At 39.0% G+C, this 25,788-nt stretch overlaps 1 protein-coding gene across 1 annotated transcript in view; it reads left to right on the top strand.

Annotated features, from left to right (window-relative positions):
- CDH13 (cadherin 13) overlaps positions 1 to 25,788 on the top strand; it is a 329,961-nt gene that overhangs the window by 145,333 nt on the left and 158,840 nt on the right. The window contains exon 6 of the mRNA XM_062500268.1: positions 22,353 to 22,497. Coding sequence (XP_062356252.1) covers positions 22,353 to 22,497 — 145 coding nt within the window. The remainder of the gene's footprint in view (positions 1 to 22,352; positions 22,498 to 25,788) is intronic.

Raw genomic sequence — 25,788 nt, 5'->3', positions numbered from 1 at the left:
TCTGGTGACACACAGACACAGAAATGAGATGCACACACATTTGTGTCATGGACATCTATCAGCTCCATGTTTAGTCAGATAATGAGGACTCCAAATTTCAGGTTCCAGCTCAATGGGAATAAATATCTTTTACAATGAAGGCTGAATTTAATTGGTGCAATGCACTTTTGAGCTATTTTAGCACAATGCCAGCAGCTAAATGGATGTTGCACAGTTTAAGATGCTTTAATCAGGGCACATGGCTGCTATTGTGGAACCCTGACAGCAACAATACCTCCCTCAGCCTGTTTCCCTGGCTGTCAATCTAGCAACGTATTTATTTCACAAAGAAAAAACAGCACCTTTTCATAATATATATTTCAAATATAACTGAGTGCTGTTTCTTAGCAACAAGAGCTCAGGGGCTGCTGATCCTGAGATGAGCCACAACACGTATGGGCTTGTGAGCCACAGTGCTGCCATTAGCAGGAAGCTCACAGAGGAAACAAAGGCTTTCTAATGGCTAATTTCTTCAATAATTCTTGTTTCTTTTACTTGGGAGAGTGAAGGATCACTCATCCCATCCCTGAAAAATACTGGCAAAAAACCTGCTCAACTTTTTTGTCTCGTCGAATAGACTAAATCAACTTGAAGTGCAGAGAAAACCATGTGGGATATATGTGACCTGACTATAAACCAGATGTGTTTTATGAATAGAACCTTGAGAAGTAATTACTCACAGCTTCTTTTAGAGAGACCTACTTTTCTTTCACTCTGAAAAGAAAATGTGCTTATGTTGTTATGTTGGAACAATAGCTTCAAGTGCTGATGATGCTGAAGAAATTTAGAGAAAGTTGAGCACTTTCTGACAAGGGGTTTTTCACAGACATCTCCTGTTTTGGCTCTGTGGCTAATAAGGGAAAAGTAGTGTTGGGGGAAAAAAAAAGCACTGAAAAAGATAAACTCGCCCAGTCTCATGGCTCTCCCCATTCAGGAATTTCCATCCTAGATCCAGATTTCACTATGTTTTTTCTTTTTGAAGTTTAAATCATCAGTGGTGTTCATTTCATATCAATATATACCAAGCCTACATAAAAGGCTTCAGGAAATTAAATATAAGTCATACAAGGTGTCTTTCCACAGGATTGGTTTTTTTTTTACAGAACAGAGGGATAAATAGAATTATGTGAAATGTCTGTTTAGATCAATTGACTTTTGCATGTCCAAAATGTCACGGGAGAGGTGATAAAAATCTCAAATTTGTACCTAGAGAACCCTGCCTGGTTCCTGTTACTGCTTGCCACTGTTTCAAGACTATGCAAGTAAAACACATCCCTTGGCATATTCCCATGTTTTCCATGGAGTTTAGACTAGCAAATAGTTTAGAAAAAGAATACCAAAGGAATGAGGGAGACATTTCTTTGCTATTCTGGGATTATAGTCCCAACATGTGACTCTTAGCTGAGAGATGAACCCATGCATGGTTAATATTAAGAGATACGAATTTGGTTGTTCATTTTGAGGTTCATTTCCTCAATTCATATCAAAATATTTAAAATACAAAAAAAACAATTTTTGAAAAGAAAATTATTTAATGTCTTTCATGTCAACCAAAAGGGAGAAGTTGCCAGAATCAGGCAGTGATTTGCTCATTTACTGTCCAGTTACTTGTGGTTGGATGGACCTTCAGCTTTGCTTGAGCTGAATTTGCTGAGCATATATAAATCTATGCTTTAAAAATTCCACTAGTTCATTTTAAATAGGAACCATTAATATTTTGTAAATAATAGCTCTTCATTAATTGGACAGTAATACTTGATGTGGTGGTTAATACAAGATAACAGGATCCATTTGTAATTAAATAACCCCAGTGAAGTGAGAGCACTAAACAATCAAAGGGTCACCTACCAAATGTTAACAAGTAGTGCATTACACATTATAGCTATTACAGCAGTAATTACCTCTCAGTGATACATTTATAATGTTAAAAGTGTATTCACCAAAGGCATTCTTTATTGAAAACTCACAGAATTAATGGAGATGGGGAATATCTGTTGCATATTCTTGTTTTAAAAAATAAAAATCCTTATTTTCTGCTCTTCTGTTGCATGTACTAAACTTGTGCTAAATGTTTCCCTGTTGTATTTCATTGCAAGATGCCAAGTGCTGTCTAATGTGTGTTTTGTTTATTTGTGCAAAGCCTATAACTCCAAAGGGCAGCACCATGAAATATTAAGAGCCTAGCCATCTGTTTGTGAGAAGATGTGAGGTGTGGCTGTGTTCAAGGCTGAGTGCTCTGGAGTAGGAGGGAAGTTTTATATTTACAGTCCATATGGTACAAGCAAAATACGGCAAACAGAGCATTTTCAGATGGTACCCACAAGGTAAGATCCTGGCTGTCCTGCAGTCCAAGCCAGACTCCATACTGCTTTCAGTGATGGAATTGTCAGCTTGTTGTCTCAGCTATTAATTTCTCTTAGTTTTTGGAAAGACTTACACCATTTCCATTTTAGTTGCCATCATCACCTTCAGCAAATTCTCTGAATTTGCAAAATCCCATCAGTAGGTCAGAAAATCACCAAGATTGTCAGAGGTAAAAAAGAGCAGAAGGGACAAGAGCAAAGATTCAGAATGTTTCACTGGACACAGTGGCCAGAATACGGTGAAAAGTTGTTGGCTTATTTCTTCAACATGAATGAAACCATGCTGTTTTTATTAATGAACTGCAGAACAATGCCACTTTGTGTCTTGCTGTTTCAACACCTCTCTGCCAAAGGGAGAGAAAGAATGAGAACACCACCAGAATGATCCTGACTTAGGGAAGGATCTGAGTGGGGCCTTCTCGTGCTGCTATCTTCCCACCTTTAATCATTGTTTTGCTTCCATGATGCCAGATCAGTGAATCCCACAGGCTTTTTCTAGGTGATCATGGGATTGTGAATGTTATGCTAACTTTGACTCCCTGAAGCTCTGGTAGAGTGATGTGAGTTCTCTTCCAAGTTCTCTTCAGCTCTCTCAGTAACTGACCACTTTTTTTCTCTTACTGCCTTCAGAGCTTCCTGCAGGGATGAAGAAACACCTAAGTGAGGATCTATCAAGATCCAGGAAAACCTATCCATGAGTTTAATTGACAGAATCAAAAACTTTATCATTCACTCTTTCCAGCTTAGTTCATGGCACAGTGTCCAGACAGTGCGGTGTAAGTTGATTCTGAGAGGTTACTCCAGGGGTAGACCCAGAGATTGTAGCTTAATTTGAAATAAAAACACTAGTATGTCTTTTTGTAGTCACAAGAGTATTTTTAAATTCAGATTTTATGCATATTGGAGCAGGGCCTGTCTCTAACCACGTAGTTTAGTTTACAAGCTCCTCACTTCAGTAAGGATCCTGATTTATTCCCACTATTACCATAATAGAAATTATAAGAGCAATAAGGTGAAATAATGTAAAAATAGGGAGCAGAGGTTTTAGTCAGCAGTCTTTAAAAATTATGTCTTTCACATTTTTAAATTCTGTGCTGACAGTTTACAGAAGGAATGAGGGCAATTTACATTTCAAAGCTTAGTTTACAAAATTGTTTTGGCTCATTAGAAACTTATGGTTGGGTTTTACAAATTTGTGCCTTCTCCCTGCCTATTCCTCCCTCTGTCCTATTCATTTTTAATCTCTGCACATATGCATGGCATTTCTATGCCAATAGCAGAGAAAACTACTCTTAAACTCCTCATTACATCTGTATCTTGACACAGTCTTATCCTGCAACCCGTGGAAGAGATTTCAGTGATTTTAGACTTATTTGTCAGTGTCCATTACTGAGCAACCTACAGGACTGCAGCTGCAGACAAATCAAATTTATACCCACTTCATTTTCCAAGAGCATAATTGAGAATTCCATTTAATCTCAGTGTGTTCGGCACTGACTTTTACATCTTCCTGAAGCTTCCATTTCATCAAAGATTTACATGGTGTGTTACCTGCTTTTCCTCTCACTTTTTGTTTTTTTTTTTGTTAGCTAATGGCTATTCATAATGCACATTTTATATGAAAAATTGTTCCATTATTATCCTTTTCTCCTGGACAGTTTGAAAAACAGGAAGGCAAAATGAACATTAAAAGCTTGAATTCCGACTTGCCCGGAGATAAAGCTCAGTGTTTAGATTCTTCTGTGGGCTGCTTTCATTCCAGCTTGTATAGGGAGCATAAATTAAGCCCTCTCTGCATAACGGCCTATTTTCAATTCAGGTTTCATCTTCATGAAGGACAAACAGCTTTATGTGTGAGGTTTCCTGCAAAGCTGCTGTTCAGACAGGATGCAAACACTGCACAGCACAGGCTCATCTCCCCAGTAAGGGGAAGCAAGGTCAGCAGCAGGCAGCATCCAGCCTGAGCTGCTTTTGGAGCTGCAGCTGCTGCTGAGTTGCACGAGACTTGGAGGGGCACGGGCTGCAGAGGGGCTGGGCAGGTGGGACAGAGGATTTCACCTGAGGTGCCTCTTCTTTAGCTCTGGCTTTAGAGTGGGAGGGAGCTTTAGAAATGAATTCTCCAGTTGTCTCTGATGGTGTTTTGGTTCAGATTGTGCAGTGGGCTTGGAGGTGATGACCTGAACCCATTTGAATGAAAGCAGACTGCAAGCCATGCTCAGGAGCTCACCTTTCATCCTCGAGCTCATCGTCAGAGGGGAGCAAGAGCAGAGTGCAGGTGTCAGGCACCCCTCACTGGATTTGGCTCTGGGGATCTCCCCTTGGCCCATCCACCTCTCTGTACTCCTGCTGCTTGAATCCTAACACCATGGATCACACCACTGGGAGTAATAGTTCTCTTATTAAAGATGCATACTAACTGGCAAGCATGGATTCCTTTCGTATTATTGAAGGGTTCCATAGAATGCATTAAAATTCCCTTAGGTCTGCAAAGCTGTGCGTGAAGTTATTCTACAATTATGCAAGAGCTGCAAAGGTGATGACCATCTGTGCAGTAATTCAGCCTTTTCAAAAGTATTAAATAGGGCATTCATCTCCTCTGAGTTTCAGAAGCAGCCTGTTTTCAAGAGAGAGATTTTTCTTCTGGTATTAAAAGGGTCATACTTTATCCAAAGCAGAAAGTAAACACTTAATGTATTGCTGTTTATGTTCTTTTTATGTGTGTGTGCGAATATTTGTGTTGCTCTCCCTAATAGGAAGTCAAGAAAGTTGTTTGGGCATATAGGTTTCCTGTCAAATATACAAGACAAGTGATCATCAGAAAGTAAGGCAAAACAGAGTATAAAAATGAACAAGCAGTAAAATACGGGGGTTTGTTAGTCAGAAACCTTGCAATGCATGAAAATCATTTCACTCAATGTCCGAGTCCTCCTTTCTTTCCACTTTCCCATTTTTCATTTTTTTGCTAGATTGATCTACAGTAACTCAGGTGAAGGTACTGGATGGAAGTTAGGGACTGAGAGGTTATAAAAGAAAGCTTTCAGGATTTATTTTATTTGACAACATGATGAGCTTCTGCACTTGCTGTTGGAAATGGTGTGTAACAGTTGGGATTCCCCAGTTGTCAGTAGCTCTTTCTGCAGTAGGATTGTTTCTGATGACAGTGTGGTTTGCCAATCCTGAAATGAGGGTGATGAAGCATAAAACATGTCCCAAATCACCTCTGACCTTTGCTGCCATGTTCCACACTGGTAGGAGCCTGCACTGGGACAGAGAAAAATGCTCCTTCTGTCTGTGCAAAGTTCCTTGGCACTTGCAAGTCTCCAGAATCATTTTAAATTCAGACCCTCCAATGAAATGCAGATGTTCAGCTGGAAGAAATCAATGCATGATGCCCCTGAATTCTAGGAATCAAAGGCTAATTTTGTTGCCAGTTTTGCAGCCTGGTGTGATTTCCCTGCCTTCTAACAGCTACGTACATACAAGGGTCCATATCCTTTCTTGAGGTATGTGCACTAACGTCTCTGATCTTCATAAGAAATCATTCTTTTCTAAGCTTAGAAGTTTCAGAGCTGAGTTTTTAACACTGGGTTTACTCATGGGCTGTAGGAAATGGCAAAGTGGTTCCATATGATGATCAATTGTTTAAGTAGCTTGAATTTTAACAGCACTTAAAACTTGTACTCAAATGATTGACAGTAATGATTCTGAAAGAGACACTGTATTCTGTAGAGTATTTTTTTTTTAAAGAATTGCTTGAATACCTGTTTACACTGTAGATTAACAGTGGTGGTGACATTATGATGATACAGCCAATAAATAGGATGGTTATGGTTTTTCTTAAAGTATCTCAAGTACTTGCCAACAAAATCTGTCATGCTGGCAGTGAGGAAATGGATATTCATGTGTCTGAAATTTTGTTAAGTCAAAGCCCTGGTTTTGGTCTAGCTGTCTCTAGCTTTTAATGATCAAAGTTGTTAGTACCTTAAATATTGCAGTGGGATAAGCTTCAGTGAACAAGAGATCAGAGTTTTTTTGCTTCTATCTTCTATAATATTTGCTTCATTTCATGGAAAGTGACTCCTTAATGAACTATTGGCCAAGTCTGAGTGCTTTTGGAACTTGTGGGAATTTAAGCAAGGGAGCATTGGCCAATATTGGCAGCATTTTGGTCTTGGATATGTTACTGCTCTTTGGACCCCGATTACCCTAAATAGCACGGAGTGGTCATTGCTGGGGAAGCAGTCCCACGTGGGAATGTGTAATACGAGGGAATCATGCACTCCTGACTTCCCACTCCTGATCCACGGGAGCATTCCGTGGCAGAAAACACCAGCGCTGTGTGGGGGATTCCCATGGGATTTGTTCCCCCACCCAGGGCAGGTGCCCCGGCTCTGGCATCTCCAGGCTCCCTTTCCTTTTCCCTGGAGACCTTCTGTGAGCCTTCTGTGGACCCAGTGACTGCAAACTCTGGCTGTCCCTCTGTTCCGCATGCTTAATCCGGCGAGGCTGTAAAATCTCTGCTGCCTGCAAGGGCTTTCAGCCCTGTAGGGCTGGTAGGATTTTGCATTTCTGCAGAACATTAGCAGCAGAAACCTGCTGCCAGCATGAGGCAACGACAGCTGAGGCTGCCAGAGGTTTGGGGTAATGCAGAAGTGTTGGTCTGAGCAGCTTTTTGAGCACAGCCCCCAGAGGAGCGTGCGCTCTCTGTCCTGGCCCCTTTCACAGTGAAAGCTCTCCCACCTCTCGCCCTCATCCTGGGGGCACACGGGGGCTGGAGCAGGGGGCAAGGACAGCTCAGCTTTCAGCTGGATTGAACACACAGCCCCCAGCACTGGTGGCCAGGCTGGGACCTCTTCCCCAGAGCTGCGCAGGTCCTTGGGGAAGCTCTGTGCCCTCTGGACTTTCTGGGAGAGGAGCTGCCTTTCCCCCGGGTTTCGTGTGGCACCAGTGGTTCTTTGTGCCGTTCCCTTGCTGCTAGCTGTTCCCATAATGTGATTAATGAAAGGAGTAAAGAGAGACGAGTTACATAAGGCCCTTATTTGGGATTAAGAATGTTGAGTGCTTCTTTCTTAGACGTAAACTGCAGGCTCTGCTCAAGCTATGGTGCATCAGAAAAACAGATTTTAATAAGATTGCAGCAACTTCAAGCATCTGCTACTGGTTGAAGTTTTTCAATTTCTGAGTAGTAATCTTTTGTTTAATGTTCTTCGTGTATTAAACCTCCTTAATTCCAGAAACCTTTAATCTGTGTATGTAATAAGACATTGCTGTTGAAGTGCCAAATGCTTTGTTTGCACATTTTTAAGTTTCAGGAATCTGTTAAAAATACCAGAATGTCCTTTGTAGAAGATTATTTAGATCATAGGCTCTGTTGACTGGTGAAAGTGTGTTTATCTTCACAATGAGAAAGAAAAGGACTTCTAAAGGAGAATAAAGAAAACCACTGAAAAGGAGTCTCCATCCAGTCCAATCTCGTTTGTTGAAAGAAAATGTATATTAATTAAAAATTTAGACACTTCATTTCTGTTGCAAGGCTCCTTGCAAAAGACAAATTATTTTATACATCTAGTATGTGTTGGAACTGACAGATGAGATTAATATGCTTCTTAAATTACCATTACCAAGGGTCAATTAATAAGTGAACTAACCTTGTGAAAGTCATTCTGAAAGACTAGTTACAGATCTGTAATAGTCCCTGTCAAATTACACAGAATTGAGAAAATGAGAAATCTGTCAAATAAATACGATACCTACTAATTGCATTCTGCATAAGGTAAATGAGCTTTGGTGGTTGTTGGTGGAAGGAACAAGAAATAAGTCTAAGAAATGTTGTCATTAATAATACACAAATCTGAAGTAAAATTTACTTGAGGGAACTTGAATGCACAGAAACCTCCCTTGGTAACAGAAAAGTGAAGTTTCTTGGCAGGCAAAGAATAGGGGACATGAAGGTTGAATGATCATTACAGCAATATTTCTTAGGCTATTATATAGTTTATTACCTTGGTAATTACAGAATTTACCTGTGTATTCATTATTTGATGCAATTTTTACCTGCCCTCTGCAGGCTGACCAAGCATCATGTTAGTCACTCATCCTATTTCCTGTGATCAGGTTATAAAACTGCAACAGGTATAAAAGCAAGATCACTGAAAACCAGTTTGCTTCCTTCCAGGAAACAGCAAAGATTTAAGATGCTTCCATCAATAAAATCAACCACTTTTAGGTTAAATTTGGGTGTTCACAGCTATTGACAACTGCCAATATGATTTTGCACTGTAGGTTTCAATGTGAGCCCATTTCTAGGTTACTGGGTTCTGTTTGTTAAATCATCCAGCTACATCTATTAATGAATACATATTTTATACAAATAATAAATATCACAAAAAGAAGAAATCAGCTGTATGATGTGAACCTTGAAAAAGCAGCAAGTCAAACATTTAATTGTGCAGCAAACCCCAGATTTGCTGCAATGGCAGAAGTGGCTGTATCTGTTTCCTAACAGCATGAGTTTAAGAAATTTGGATATTTATAGAATTAAAATAGCAGTCATGCTATTGGATAGGATAAGCTCACCAGCATGTGCTGCCATGAAGCTTTGAGCTGGAAATTGCCTATTGCAGCCCTAGAAGTGTTTGTAAGGCAGGTCAGAGAGTAGCAGCAATGCCAGGTGACTGGAGGGATCAGTCAGCACAGCCACTCAACGCTGGCCTCCAAAACTAAAGGCTGAAATGTGTTTAATTGCAGCCTTTGATGGGTAATTCTAAAAGATAAATGTGGTTCTGAAAAGGAACCTATTCAGAGAAAAAGGTTTAAAAAAAGATGTTTCCATATATTTATTCAGTTCTGCTCTCTATGATCTTCTGCTGGGTAAAGCAGAACATAAAGCAGAAAAATAAACTTAATGTCACTTTCCTTGTCTGTTGTTTTGTTAGTGCTAGAACATTTTTATAACATCGAAAATCCTGTATAGAGCAAGATTATTTTTAGTGAACAATTTCATTTTAGTTAAACTCTTACATGATATAATTTACCTGCTGTCAAACCCAGTTGAGTGACATCGTTTGGTGCTATCATATTCCAGAACATGTCAGGATTTGATGGGCTATGAATGCTGTGTTTAGTAGTACACATTTTTAAAAGGCTTTTTTCCCCAACATTCTACTGAACACTCACTGAATCCTTCTCTGAATGTTTTTTTTTTGTTTGTTTGTTTTTTTTTAATGCAGGAAAATGTTCCTGTTACACAATTTTTGTTCATTGCTGAAGAGACAATCCATATTCATGCTTGATTTTTGACTTCTTAGTGAGAGATGAAGATCTGATCACTTTACATTTCTTACAAGCGTGTTTTTCTGCGGCTAAAACTTCCAGTTTCTCTCAGTTGTTCAGTATGAAGCTCATTTACGTCCTGATAAAAAGCAATTCTTTCTAGGCGGTGTGCGTAGTAAAACCAGGGCGGTTGAGTAAACGCGGAGCAGTGTCTGTCTGTGGGCTGCTCCGGTGATGGTGGTGGGAGAGCTGCTGGAGGAGAGCACAGAGTGCCATCTATTGAGCACTGGGGTGAGCCAGCAGCCCTGCCTGGGGAGCCACAACCGTGTGAATAAAACATTTCACCTCCAGAAAAATGATCTCCCCGCTCCAGGTTTTATTGCATTTCCTTTTGTTCCCGTTCCCTTCTCTGGCGTAAAATGGAACAAACAGAAGTTCTAAAATAATTCTTCTTGGCCTTCTTTATGTTTGAGAAAAGATTTGGAGATCTTCCTAAGTAGACCTAATAATTTTAAGTTGGTTTCTTTTTGCAGTTGGTTTTGCTTTCCTTATAGAGCCATGGAGTCACCCACGTCCTTTCCAAACACGGGTTTAGGAGCCTTTGTTATTCCCACGGCAGGGGCCTTACCTGGTGCCAAAATAGCAAACCTTTAGCTCTACAAAAGACCTCAATTAAAACCAGAATAGTTGATTCTTTTTGAGAGGCTCCACGGGGTTGATGGATTACTACTGATTTCAGCTCCAAAATCAAACTTTTGGGATCGATTGTTCTGAGTTTCTCTGTGTGCTCTGCATTGACCCAGCAAGTTACTTAATAGTGATAGATTTATAAATAGGTTACTCCAAATAAAAGAAATTATTTTATGTTTGAACCAGCAATATATTGATGAGAAGTCACCTTGGCAGGCCATAGGAGAAGAACCTGTTTTGGTGATGTAGCAGAACTGAGTGAGGAACACTTAGGCAATTTGTCACTAGCTGTTGCTTTAATAAACAGTAAAGTCCAATCATGTTTGCTGTGCCTGTCAACTTAAAAACAAGGTGACAGGAGCAATGGAATGGAGACAGGATTATGCCTGTTCACAGAGCAGAATTTGGTGAGTAAATCTTGTTTGCCTCTTTTTAGGCACTGTCTGAAATGTCTAAATAAGATACTGTGTGTACTCAAAGGTACTGTTGCAATTACATTGGCAGAAATAATGACACTTCAGGCTATAATTAAATGCATTTAAAGCAAGTAATGCTGTACTGTTAAAATGGCTCCCTGTTGCTTTAAAAAAGTTCAGATTTTAACACACACCTATTATTTTTAGGAAAGATCTGTACTGGGATGTTAAGTCCCTTAATTGACACAGGGGAATGTAATGGAGTAAAATACATCATGATTTCCCATCCCCTTGTGACTTCAATGCCACTTTGGGAATAAACACACCAAGGTTCAATAGTCTGGTCTGTGCAAGAAGTCCCTGTGTTGCTTTGGAGCATCAGCTTCAAAAGTTTCTTCAAGGACTTCCTCTTCTAGAACAGTTCAATTTTTTTAAAAAATGGCTGCATCCCAGGAGATTTTAGCAGCTCAAAACTCTGCAAGATTTTCCCTCCTTTGCATGCTTGTGTCTACTGTCTGCTTTATTCTCCAGTCTTGCCACAACAAACCTCTTTGTTTGAAATTTAATTCCTCTTGCTCTGTACTAGGACATGATTTTATTTCTATTGTACTTTTAACTGACACCTGCTACTCTGTTAGTGATTATCTTTGTGGGTCCCAAAAATCTCTTTCTTGGGTGTTTGAGTTACAGTTTTGCAACAGGAGAAGAAAATGTTCCTGCAATACTCACTGAGATGAGTTCTGGAATTTACTCCTTTTATGATCATTTGGTCAGTGGGTGCATGAAAAAGGGTCTTGCTGATTGCTGTAATTCCAAAAGTTTCTTTCCCCTTGCAATTTTTGGTGCTCAGAACATTTAATTAATTTTTTTGACTGAATATATCCAGGCTTTACTTTTTGCCGGAATAACTGGCTTTCCAATTCTCCCTTTGCCAAATACAACATTCCACATAGGATTTTTTACCCAGCTGATACAATTGATGTAGCTTGATGCAAGCAGAGAAAAAAATAGACATGTACAATGTAATCCTAATTAAAAAAAAAAAAGTTTTGATTGCATTTTTGGATTCAAAATTATGCATGTTAGTATTTGTGGATAATAAAAGGATTTGAAAAGGGTAAAAAAAGATAAAAGATGACATTGCGGGTCTTGGAATTCTGAAAATTGCTCAGAAAAGGTCGTCAAAATTTGGATTTTAGGAGAAGCATGAAGGAGAGAAAAAGAGAAATCTTCATCTCCAGAAACAAAATAGGTGTGGAAATGTGGCACAGATGAAGTCTGAAAGTTAGTGACAAATCAGTAAATCAGAAGTCTGTGGATTTGGTTAGAGATCTGATTTTGTGAAAGTGCAGCACAGGGATTGTGTGTTGTAAAACATCCTGTAAGATCTCAGAATTAAGGGGAAGTGGTTATGGAGCATAAAATTTACTGAGGAAGTGCCTTCCTAACTTGTTAAATGAAGTAAATTATGGTTGACTGGAATAGTTAAAAATAAATAAATAAATCCAGTGAGGTGTGCTAGAATTGCAAATTACACCTTAAGATTAATAGTTTTACCAGGTAATGTTGTCATGAGAGCTGAAGACCAGTGAAGCATTTCAGAAAGTTCCTGGGTGAAATGTTAGCAAGGAAAATAAAAGAACATGAAATAAATTCTGTCCTTCGGTGTGTCACTACACAGCAGATGCTCGTTGTTCCTTCAGGAATTACATTAGAGCTATTTGACTGCTCAGAAAGTACTTTTACTGTGTTAATTCATCTAATTTGAGACTCATTGACTAAATCTTCCTTTCTTCACAATTAATGTAGAGACATGGTCCAACATGTTAACAGTGACAAAGACTCAGTTAAGAGAGACAGAAGAGGTAATTTGAAATGACATTTTATTTTGGATCAGGTGCCCTTGGAATATCTTTCCACTACATCCATGTCTGCAAACTACTTTTCTGCTATAATAATGTGGAAACTGTTCAGATAATTTTTTTTTCTATGAATGAAATATAGATCTAATAGAAAAAAAAAATTACACTGCTGGACTGAAGCAGAGAAACTGCTCAGTGTGTGTGATCTGGGATGTGCTGATCTGTTTAGCTGCTCTTACCAGGAAGATCAGCTGTCTGAATTATAAAAAATACCTGCCACAAATGCCCTTTTGGAAAAAGACAAAACAACCGGGCATAATGTGAAATTCAATAAAGCTGGCTGTAGACAAAATCAGCAAAAACTCCTTTATTTAGGAATGACAGGGCAGGATAAGGAGAGATTTGTTACCTCCAGTGCTTGCACATCATCCCAGCTGCTGAGGCCGTGGAGTGCAGCAGGGCAGGGAAAGCCAAGCATTAACTCTGGATTCTTCTGGGGTATATTGGATGTATTTACCCACACACATGTCAAAATTCTTCACATAACAGCTTCCAAGCTCTGATGCTATTGAGGGAGGTGGATAAACTCACTTTTACTGGCGAGTGTAACCAAACACACAGCAGGGAGTGAGTCCTGGACATGATGCTTCCCACACCTTTTATCATCAGCATCAAAAAGTGTCAGCAAACAGGCAGCAAAGTGCCAAATGTTTACCAGACAGGGATGTGAGGAGAAGGAGAGGGGTGTTCCATGGCAGGAACGTGGTCAAACATGCAGCTTCCAGCTGGTAAAGTGGGTGCACTGAGTGCAGGAGGGGCTGCCAAGGCTTGGGAGAGGAGCTGGAAGGAGATTTAGCAGCAGAATAAAAATAAAGAATAAATAAATAGAATCATAAATTAAAAAAAAAAGCTTTTTAATTTTAAATAAATATTTTTTAAATTTCCCACAGAAAGGAACTGTGTAGATACACAAACAGAGCACTGAACAGTTTATCATGCTATCCTCTGTGCTGGACAAGGGGCATGGCAGACACCTTGTACCACAATCACAGCATCCTTCACAGCATCCTTCTGTGATGGGAGCTTTGCAGCCCTGAAATTTTAATGGGCTTTGTAAAACACAGCCCTTAGGATTTGCAGCATGGTCATCTCGGTCCTGTAAGCAGAGACAAATCTCATCTAGTTCTCTTTTCTTGGCTTCTGGAGACAAACCTTCCAAAAGGTGAAGTTTAGGAATGCTAGAGAACTGCATCTTGCAAGGCTGTAAGTACAAATATACAAATGTGCTGTATGAAATACGGTGATAAAATTTCAAATTTTGAATAGCAGAGCAATTTTATTTACAGGAAAAGCAAATCTTTCAGGAAGCCCACCAGGAAAACACTTGTCTCTAAAGTGTTTTCTTCACTGACCCTTGGATCCCAAGCACTGTTACTTTGCTCTCAGGTGGGCTTTGAAGGAGTCCTGGCTGCAGCTGTGCATGGAGCACAGGCAGGGTAAAGAGGGTGAGCTGTCACCCCAGGAATCTGACAGGGTTGGAAACCTGTGCTGCAAGGCAGGGGTGACCTCCAGGGCAGCCTGTGAAGTCTCCTGTACAAGGGCTTTTGTAATTGCTTGTTTTGTTCCTTAAAAACGGGGAGACTTGGTCTATAACCTCTGTTCTAGCCTGGCACCAGCCTGAGTGATCCTTGACTTCAAAGACCTTTTCCTACTCATTTGCAGGAACAGATATTTTAAGGGATAATAACAAAGCCAAATATGTGTATGTGTGCTATATCCCTGGCATTTGCACTGACCTTTATTTGGTATGCCTAAAGAAGTGAGTTTCCTTGTCAGCAATGCATTTGAGATCTTGCATTTTAGTTCTTGGGCTGATTAACCACGGGCTCTCTCTGACCCTGTTGCTTCTTGCATCCTTTCACGAGTTGAAATCTGTTAAATTCTTGCCACTTCCTCCACTTTTGGAGTTATTTTTGAGCAGCCAGAATGGTGAACGGTGTCAAATAATGCCAGGAGCTATTTAAAAGTGCAAAGCTATTTTTTCATTTTTTTTTCTTTTGTATGTGTCTTTGTTGCTTTTGTGGTGCAGCATAGAGTCTAAAACTTCTGGCACAGCTTATGTCTTAATCCTTTATTCCAGTCCTACTTTGTCTCTTTTTGATTTCTTGAATATTTTTTGTGGTGATTAGACTTGATTGCTTTGGTGATTCCTGACACCTCCTCTCTCTCCCACATCCCACACTCCCTTTTCGAGGGGATCAACATGTGCTCTCTTGTGATATGGGAAGATTTTAATTAATATTTACATGATTATCCTTAATACTTCTGGTCTGTGTGAAGGAACACGTGGCTCCTTGAAGAGCTGTGTTACTCCACAGATTTGAGGGATGCTCTTCTCGATTGTTCACCGAGGTTATTTTTGGAGTGGGCATTCTGATTTCAATTCCTAGATAATACTTAACAGGATGCATGCTTCAGAAGTTATTTTAATTCAATTTTTGTAGTCATATGAGAGATTCTTTGAGGTTTTCTGTTGTGAGGATCCATAAAATTATTTTCACCCGTGTTTTTTGTGTCTTTAGAGATGTAGAATAGCATGTAATGGAGTGAAAAAATAATGTACTGAGAGGACAACTGGATTTTCAAAGATCTTTCAAAGGTGTTTTTATTTTAATAGGATATATTATCCAGTCTCATAAGGCACTTAGAAAAATCATACTGTGCACATGTTGGTAGCTTAATAATCTTTGTAAATCTAAATTTACATTACTTGTTCAGCAAGAGATGGAATATTGCTATCAGTCCTGTGTGCAGAGATCAAAAACCCAGATTTAAGCCTGATTTAAATTTTGTCTGGTCTGTGGCTTTGGCGAAGTCATTTCATCTCTGTCTCCCACCCTTTGCCCATCTTATTTCTGTGATGGATTCTCTTTTTGAATCACTCTCTGGCTGTTGGTCCTGTCAGTTTTGTCATAATTAATCGGGATGGTTACCTCCTTTATGTCCATCCTAAAATGGGGATTTTGGGGTGTTTGCAAGGTTTGCAAATGCAGCCAGAGCCCGTGGGGAAGCTCTGAGAGGGAGCAGGACCCTGGAGCGGCTCCTGCCCAGCCACCCTCCCATCCCTACTGCCCACAGGGAGAATTTTGGGATAATGGCACAGGCTTCCCTTCTCTGCTCCCAATTCCTTTGTTCCCTGGGACTTTTTACATAACTCACCATTAAACCCAGTTTTCTCTCATGCAGTCTTACTGTTTGTATCCTAGAAAATGACATTTCCCAGAGGGACTGGAATTTCCAGGGATACATCTGGGGCAAAAGATGGATTGAAGCTTTGGAAATTGCTGGTTCCTAGCGTCTGCTATTTTATAAAACCTTAAATGTTCTGTGAATAGCAAAAGGAATCGTTGCAAAGAATGGTTTAGTACAAATGTTTAAACATTAAAAAAATTAAGAAATCTTAAAATAATAGTCACAAGAACTCACAAGTAAATCTTGTCTGCTCCAAACTGACTTTGAAACCCCCTGAAAATGCCGATTACTGCTTGCTGACCCCTTTGGGTTTTTATACATTAAAACAAACCTTAGGAATAGGTGGTAAAAATATGAGATTAAGTTATGCATTTTGTGGTTGTAGTTTTTCAGTTGACACACAATAAACTGCTACTAAATCCCAAATTGCTTATTTTATATTTTAATGAGACAAAAACATCAAAATAATTTTCGGAATTGGGTTTAGGGTACAGAAAAGTCAGAGGTCATTTTGGTATAAGACTTTTATGAGTATGTAATTAATGTATTTTTTTCTTCAGTTTATGCCATCATTCTCTACAATTCTGGGGGTTTTATGTTCCTCTTCTGTGATTTTTTTCATAGGAAAAAAAGACGTTTTATACTTAAAACAGAGAAAAAATTTCAGGCTTTAAGCTGGACAAGAAAACAGCACTTTTTAAAAATAATATTGTGATTCAGAGACACAGCTGGGGAAGAAAATGCATTTACTGTGACACTAATGGTGGCACAGAATATACATTCAATTAGGTAATGAATTCATAATTGCTTGGTTTTTGGGCAGAAATGTTAGATGTATAGCATTGCAGCTTCTTTCTGCAGCAGGGAGCTCTTGCACTGATGGCATTTTCTAGGAATATTGTGGCTTTCCTGGATTGCCTGTGCCAGGTTTTCCAGAGGAAAAAGAGTTCCTGATGTTATCTCAAGGCAGCAGGAGCTGCAGGTGCAAGGAACTTCTTTGGAACTGGCTGCTACTGATTGCAAAAGTGGCCAAGAAAATGTTCCTGTGCTTCATCCTTCAAGGGAAGGGTGAACAATAGAGAGATTTACTGCACAAAAGAGAGTGTGCAAAATGTGCACAAAGTTGGTATTTAATTAAATTTAATTAAGGGTCTAAGAGTTTTTTGACTTGGGCTGGTTCTGTTTAAAGAAAAAACAGTTGAAATAACATGGGAGTGTTGATCTGACAGTCACAGATAAACCCCCTTGTTGACAGGTTCAGATGCAGCTTTAGCTTTGGAAAGGTAAAAGGGTCTTTTTAGTCAAAAGTGTATAAACTTGGCAGAACTTGCTATGTTTTGCCTCTCAAATATGATGTAGACCCTGACCTTTCAGTCTACTGATGTGACTAATTACTGAAATACTAAGCCCACTGCCTTAAAAGCCAGAGATAAAAGCACATATTTGACTGTTTATAATACTTAATTCCTCTTTCTTTTCTTAAAATTTCTGCTAACGTGTGTACAAACCTTTGCATCTGAAGTGATCAAAGAAGATGAAGTGACTCTTGCTGAAGAATTCATTCCTTGTCACTTTGGAGAGATAGAAGTCTTGGGACTGAAAAATTGTGTTTAATTAATACGCACAGTTAAGAGATAGTGGTGCTAAGAAAACAGGAACTATGTAATAATTAATTGTGAGATGGATGCAGTAGCAAGATAAAGCCTGTGGAAGATACTCCTGGAGTACTTACATGGCTAATTAATCCCTTTCCACCTTGGCTCTAGCTCTGAGTGCCAGGTGAAATTCTCTCATTGCAGGTAATACTGCTGCTTTTTGCCATCATCTGTACAGCTGTGCTGTGCTGGTAATAGAATTATATTTACCTCCAGGAAACTGAGTATTTTTGTTTTGCATCCTCTCCCTCCATCTCTTCTGGAGCAATATTAGCTCATGTTTTATTCATACTCTTAAATGAGGAAAATTTACTTGGAATTAGTTTCTCTTTGTCTGAATTATTGTCTTCTCTTGAGTTATGTTAGGCAATTACATGAAGTTTTTACTACAACCTTTCACTATAAAGAGAATTTCTTTACTACATTTCATGACCTAGTGGTGGCCAAATTTTCTCTTCTTACCAGGAAATTGCCTGAATGAAAGATCCCTAAGTCCATTGCCTTTCCTTACTGTCAATCCACACTTAAAAACTGATGATAAATGAACCTAACCAGTATTCTCAAGAATTAATCTGTTCAATAAATATATCCAGCAGAGATTGGAATAACTGAGGTGGGGCAGGTGGTGGTGTTGCAGGATTTTGGATGGTGCAGTGCTCCTGTGAACGTGGGGATGAGGCAGAAGCAGAAAAAGCATCTGTTGAAACAAATGGAAAACTTGGGTGAGAAACATTCCTGTGGGCAACAAACTGGAAATTAAAATTAGATGGCAGGTAATGACTAAATAGCCTGTCTTAGGCTTTGTAGATAATTAAGCACTAAGAGATACTCCAGATTTACTTATGAAAATCTCCAGATTTATGATGTAATTTTATGTGGGCCATTGGCTGGCAAGCTGCAAAGTGAAAATAGACATTTATATGCAGAAAAGGAAGGTGGCTCTCCAGAATTGTTTCACCAAAAGCAATAAATGAATGAAAACAACCCTTCTGTGAAGAGAAACCTTTGAAATTACTTGAAATAATGGTAAGAACGAGACTGGTTATCTTTTCATGTAAATGTTATTGCTGACTGCAGAGTAGAAAGGCTTCAAAACTGTTTAAAATAAAGCAGAAATGAGCAACTTTGAATAAGCTTAACTTCTGAGGAGATCGTTATATTTGGGGTGATGAAAGATCCTTGCTTTGCATATGCTGAGGGAAATTGGATGGGAAGTCTAGAAATAATCCATTTTGAGAAGGGAGAGGGTTCAGTAGGAGTTTGCCAGGTAGGATAAAGTCTATTCCTGCCTGCAGTTTGGGGTTTATATTGCTTTTCCCTGTTCCATGGCTGTGCCTAATTTGATCAGGGTTTCTGAGCCATATCAGAGGCACCAGCCAAGGTCTGTTTGTATCTGGTCATGGAGTTCTGTGCTGTGAGATGTAAAATTTCTCCTAAAGCGCTGATTATCCTTTGTCGTTTGCATGTACGCTTGTGTCAAAAATGGAATTGGGATTTAGCCTCAAGAGTTCCTGAAAATCACAGGTTAGATTATGGTGAACATAAATTCATCATTAGCATCGAGTCATGGAATGGTTTGGGTTGGAAGGGACCATCTAGCTCCCAGTGCTATGAACATATTTCCATAATTTTAAGTGGAAATGCATCAGCTTTTCACAAAATAAACAGCTGCAGAACTCTGCAGGTTGGTTCTTTTTCGCTTTGTTCAAATCTGTCTTTATGCTTAGCACATGTCCTTGGATCTGCATTGTTATAACCAGATAGGAACTTAAACTCTTTCTGAATGTGCCATTACAATTTCTTGTTTTCAAAAGAATAATTCAGTATCTTTTATACATCAGTCAGGTTTTACATTAAAACCAGGTAGGCTTTCTTGCCTTCTGCATTGAAAGACTGAAATCTCACAGTTCTGTTAGTTAGGACAATCTAATTTTCCACCTGGTTTTATTTACAGCCTGTTCAAAGTGCCAATGTTTTCTTTTACTTGAATGCTTTTCTCACTTGCATGTGTTAGGTTTTTGGAAATAACAATATACTTCTGTTGTTATTTTGTGAGCAGATTTTGTGGATTTTTTGTTTTTGTTTTAATTTGGGGTGGTTTTGTTTTTTTCATGGGCAAGCTAGATAAGATATCAGACAGCTTCTTTTGCAGACTGATCATATAAAGAATGATGGCCATAACTTCAGTGCTGCAGGCTTTTATTATGAAAACATTGTAGAATTGGTTTAAAGGGAGCTGGTGAGTTAACTCAATTCTTAGGACAGGCTTGAAAATTATTGTACAAAGATTAATAAAATAAAGTCCTCTGTCATCTGAAGAAAATGAAGAAGATATCATGTAAATGTTCCTACAGACCTGTCATGCCAAATTTTTCAGACAGTTGCTCTCAGATGCAGCGGACTTGGCAAAGATAAAGTAAATCTATTTCAGTCATTAATAAGAATCTCCTATTCTTTTCCTTAATCTGTGCAAGTCTGAGAAAAAACCCAGAAACTAGTGTTAGATCAGCCTTTGTTTTAAATGACTTACAATTTTGATTAAGCAGCTGAAGCAGTTTTTTAAATTTAGCAAAGTCTTTGTTCTTTCCAGTGAACAGCTCAGTCACTTGATACTGAGAGATAGATTAAGAGCAAATTATCTTGAATTTGAAAATTAATTTGCTGGAATTTCACAGAGAAATATTGCTATTCTTTCACTTCCCGAAGCAATTAACATAATTTTGATGAGTCAGTTTTACTCTGATAAAGTGTCCAGCTCTGGAGCCTTCAGCACAGGAATGACATGGGCAATGGACATGCGGGTCCAGAGGAGGTCACAAAAATGAGCAGAGGACTGGAACTCTTCTTCTCTAAGGACAAGCTCAGAGAGTTGGGGTGTTCAGGCCAGAGAAGAAAAGGGAAGGCTCCTTAGAGCCCCTTGCAGGGCATTACAAGAAGGCTGGGGATAAACATTTAGCAGGGCCTGTTTGATAGGAGAAAGAATGATGGTTTTGAACAAAAAGAGAGGAGGTTTAAACAAAATATAAGGAGAGGGAAATTACGAAAAGGGTGGTGAAACGTTGTCATGGTTTGCCCAGTGGTGTGGTGGATGTTCCATGCCAGGAAAACCTTCAAGGCCAGGCTGGATGGGACTTGGAGCAGCCTGGTCCAGTGAAAGGTTTCCCTGCCCATGGTGGGGAGTAGAAATGGAGGAACTTTAAAGGTCCTGTCCAAGCCAAATTATTCTATGATTCATTTTGTCAGCAGTTTCCAAGCGTGGCTAAAACTGTATCTGACTTTTATGTAATTCAGAAATGGAATCACTTGTCCCTTCTCAGTCCCCATCACATCCCATGGCAAAGATTCCTGCATTGACTTTGAAGTTCAGAGTTGAAAAACCCAGAAGTTAAAGGGGAAGTACTCCCAGAAATCATTCCAATCAGAATATTTTTCTGCCTTTAAGATGTTAAGCCATATAATAAAAAATAATGCTTGGGAAAGGCAGAACAATTCCTAGACAAGTGAGGATAAGCCGTGAGTAGATGTTAAAATGGACTGTGACATTATTTACAAACAGTGCCTCTAAGGAGGTGTCTCACTCATAACAAATACTCCCACTCACACCTAACACAGAATTAAAAAACTGGAAGATATTTATAAACATAACAAAAACCAGAGAAAGGTGATAATAAGCCATCCATTTTAATAAGGAATTAGGATTCTGACCTATTTCTTTCCCAGCTGGTTTTATCACTAAGTTATAAATAACTTACAGGTATAAGGCAGGGCAATGAAGAATCAATTAACAATATAAACAAAATGCTCAGAGACTTCCAGCCCCTGCTGACACCACTTTCTCAAGGAAAGACTGGGAGAGAGTGATGCTAATGTCTGAGCTCAGGTTCATTTTCTGGCTGGCTTAACTCCATTAAAGAGTTGAGTCTGGGGATGGGAAGGGCAGGTGAGAATGATAGTGGTGTCTCAGACCTGTTTATTGCTGTATTTTATTGATTTCTTGTGAGGGGAGAGAACTGCAGGTATAGCACACAGTTGCAATCTAAATTGATTTCTCTGCTGTTTAAGAAGTTTTGGCGTGGTTTGCCCTGGTGACTCATTGGGACTTTGTGCTGCACGTGGTTTGGAGGGTTCAGATGTACGGTATGATCTTTCTCTCCAGTTTTTGGATGTAAAGAAAGTCCAAACAGATCTTCAGCTTGTGACTATACCCTTGTGAATATACCCACTTGATTGAGACTGCAATTCTTTCATTCTTCCACACCTGATCAGAAACCAGAGAATTTTGAAAATGGCCTAACAAGCACTTCATGCCATCACCATTGAGAAAATATCTAAATGTCTACAGCATTCCTGCTTTTTGTTGTTGTTGTTTTTCCTGCCTTTTTTTCTGTTTGTTTTTAAAAAGGCTTTTGAGTGAGCATTAATGTCAATTCTACCATGATAATTCTATGTGTGTCCACTGGACGTGTGCTTGATAAAAATAAAGAAACTAATTCTAACCAAGTCTTCACACGATTAGGATCAAATTTGCAAGCAGTCTTGTTTTTTTGACTTTTAAAACTCTAATCTGTTAATTCTTTGGGCAATATGGCATTTTCAAGCTGCCAGGGGGCATTGTCCATTTGAATGTACATATGTCTCTTGTTTAGAGAGATCTGCTCCGAGCCTGGTCCAAAAGAATGGGCTGCAAGCGGTGTGTTTGCCAGGGGGTGACTGCACCAACACTCATCAGAACTCCTTTTTTCCTTACTCTCTTCTCACTGTGACAGTGAGCTCATGGCTTTATTCCTTCTTCTGCTCACACAGCTGGAAGTTGAGGTGGTGGATATGAATGGCAAAACCATTGATGGCCCAGTCCGCCTGGACATCTCGGTCATCGACCAGAACGACAACAGACCCATGTTCAAAGAGGGGCCCTACGTTGGTCATGTCATGGAGGGATCTGCCACAGGTGAGTCCGTGCCACTCCCAGCTCAGTCAACAGTGCCTGAACAAATTCTCTTCTCCTAAGTGCATTATTGTCACCCTGTACAAGTTTTCTTGCTGATTTTGTGGCTCGCTGGATTTTTCCTCTGCTAAAAGGAGTGGGAGCAGCACAACTTTAGGACAACGGGTAATGGTTCTTGAAAAACAAATCTCTGCAGTAAAAAAAAAAAAAAAAGAAGGAAAAGGAAGAACACCCAGAAATTAGTTGCTAGTAAGAGCTTTGATTTAGGTTCATGTTTTTTATACATCTCTGGAATCAACAAAGACGCACCCTAGGATATGATTAAGATTCAAACCAAATACCACGAGCAGTTCCTGTGCAGGGTAGGAATTTCACATTTTTTCCTGTAAGTTTAGTTACTGGAAGGGTTATTTTGATTTGTTTATGTAGCATGAGTCTGGTAAATAACACAAATAAATGGAAACCACATTATGAAGAAACTAATGTTGTAGGGCAGATTGAAATACTGAACAATGCTGATAAACAGATGTCATAAATGCAGATACAACAGTTGCAACAAAACAAAAACACATTGATAATTAAAATTAGTAAGGAAAATGTTCTGATTAAATTTCCTGTTGATTTTGTGTGATGGGGAAATTCTACAAGGGTAAGTTCCAAGTTTTAATGTAGGTGCAACCATCCAAGTTAAACTCTTGCCTTATATTATGTAAGCTTTCTGGTGAATTTTGTATTTTCAGACAGAGTTCTTTATATCTGAAAATCTGCGGGTATGAAATGCATTACAAGCTGCTCACTCAACAGGTTAAAAGTTTGAGGTAAATGTTTATTTACCTCCCTTGTGACAAGCATGTAATGAAGATATTGATGATCTTTTCAGCCAAACAAGAAATGTTTCATACTTGAGAGTATGGCTGCCAGTGGGGCACTCTTTTTTTGTTGTAGGTCTCTAGCACAATTTTAAACTGGCAATTCTCTACTTTTTATTATCCATAAACTCTCTTTGCTTTTCGTTTTTTTCCTACTCCTTATATTGAAGTTTACACTTCTGATTCAGTAGAGATGTTTCTCAGCCCAACTTCCAGTGAGTTCTTCTGTAATAGTTTCATCCATTTTCTCCTACTGCTGTTCTGTATTGACTCAGGTATCATTTAGCATTTTGATTGTCTTTCCCATTGGCCAAAGTTTGAATAATTTTTCTCAACTTTCCTTTCCTTACCCTCCCTCCCTTCCCTCCAGGTATTCATCACATTAAACTTCATAACCTCATTTGCCTGGTGTCAAGAGCACCAATGCTTGCAAAATTATTTTGTGCACAATCGAGCCTGTGGAATCAGGGCTGGCTGGAATCAGTCACAGCTCTCTATGCACATGGCACCCACTCAGCCAAGGTTTCCTGGTGTTTCCATCTCTTTTCCATAGTTCTTCACAACTTAGGGCACAAATCTCCCAATTATTCATCCGGCTCTGCTGTTTTATCACAGAGGTTATCAGAGAATATTCTGAGCTGGGAGGACCCACCAGCTGTCGTGCTGTTCCGAATCAGAGGTCACAGCATTGCACAGCTGGAAAGAAATCCTGATGTGCTTGCATGGGAGATTCCTGAGTCCTTCCCTTTAGGTTGCACTTGTGCTGTATTTCATTTTTGAGGCTGCAAAAGGAAGGCTTTGCATTGGATGCATAACTTTAGTTCTTATCACAAGCACCTGCAGCTTCCTTCAAGCTCTGAATCAAACCCACTCACTGAAATTCTGCTAAAACTAAAAAATTCTCAAGTAGGTGTCTTGGATTTGTCTAGATGTTCCCTGAACCAGAATGTACACGTCCATGGATACCAGTAATTCCATGAGAGATGCACAATCATGTAGAAAAAGATGCAAATAGAGAGTGAAACTCACCTGAAGGATTTGGGGCCTTTTTAAACCATTCAGATGATATTGTTGTCTTACTTTAAATTGTCCATTACAGGCTTCTTGTGTGTTTTCCTGTTAGGCCACAACTTTATCAGTAACAACAACAATGGAATTCTCTAGAAACTTTCCACTCATTTATTGACTCTACAGTTGAACTTAGGTGTTGTCTATTCATCAGGAATATCAGAGAATTATTGACAAATAAATCTTGCAGGAAGTTAGCATCAAAAAACTTAAATATGTAAGCCTTGATTTTAAAAATCAAGTGAATATTCATATTAGATTTTCCCGGTGTTGCTGTAAGAGATATTTTCCATCTTTTTATTGCTTTACAAAGTGGCTTTTTTCCATTAATGATTTGAAAGTTAATTCCCTAACTAGGGAACAACATGGAAATTACAGTGAAAAGTTGTGCCAAGCCCCTTTTAGGAATCTTCTTTTGTCTTCTATTTGAGATAGATATAAATCCACCAAAACTGAAGGAAACACGGAAACAGTGTGTGATTTTTTTACTTATTTAATCTGTCTATGAATAATTGAAGAGCCTTTTGAGCACAGTCCCAGTGAGGATGGTTTGGATGGTGTTTAAATCGCTTTTTTATGTCACTAAAGCCATTCACATTTTTCTATGTGTGATTTTTAAACACAGTAAACACCAGTGGTTATTTGGGCACCTACAATTTATGTGCCATCACATTTCTGGAGAGGCAAATACCTGCCTATAATTACTGAGAATATAAACTGCATTAAAATGAGTATTCATCTGAATTTCAAGCTAGGGCTTGCCCAATCTTATAATTAATGCTAAAAATATGTGACTGCTAGGTGATACTCCTACAGATTTATTTCCTGATATATCATTCCTACAGAAATTTAATAATATAGTTAGTTACAGTAAATTAGCTCTTTTCAGAGAAAATTGTCGTGGTTCTGAAAATAGCCCAGAGTCAAATCCTAACAAAGTACACTCAAATGTGTGCTTAAAGTGACCACAGGTGTGCTGAGATTTCTATTAGGTATTTTCCTGCAGGAACTGTGAACTTGGAGGCTATTTATCATAAATAAATAAATTAGAAGACCAGTTGAAACTATGAAGACAGAAGAACCAGCTTGATTTGTTGGGGTTTTTTTGTTCCTTTTTTTTTGTTTTTGGTTTTGGTTTTTTTTGTTTGTTTGGTTTTTTGGGGTTTTTTTGTTTTTTGTTTTTTGTTTTTTTATTTATACCACCTCCCATTTCTGTGGGAGGTTGCAGTCAGCACATATGTACCAGGAAAATAATGGCTCAGCCTGATTCAGTGACACTGATGGCAGTTTTTGGACTGACTGCAATGGGTTTTGTGTTTGCTGTACTGCTGACTTCTCATGTTTTTGTTCTCTGAGT

Source organism: Cinclus cinclus, chromosome 11 (genome assembly GCF_963662255.1).
Source record: "Cinclus cinclus chromosome 11, bCinCin1.1, whole genome shotgun sequence".
In the NCBI taxonomy this organism is placed as follows: domain Eukaryota; kingdom Metazoa; phylum Chordata; class Aves; order Passeriformes; family Cinclidae; genus Cinclus; species Cinclus cinclus.
This window is presented reverse-complemented; position numbering and strand designations above follow the sequence as displayed.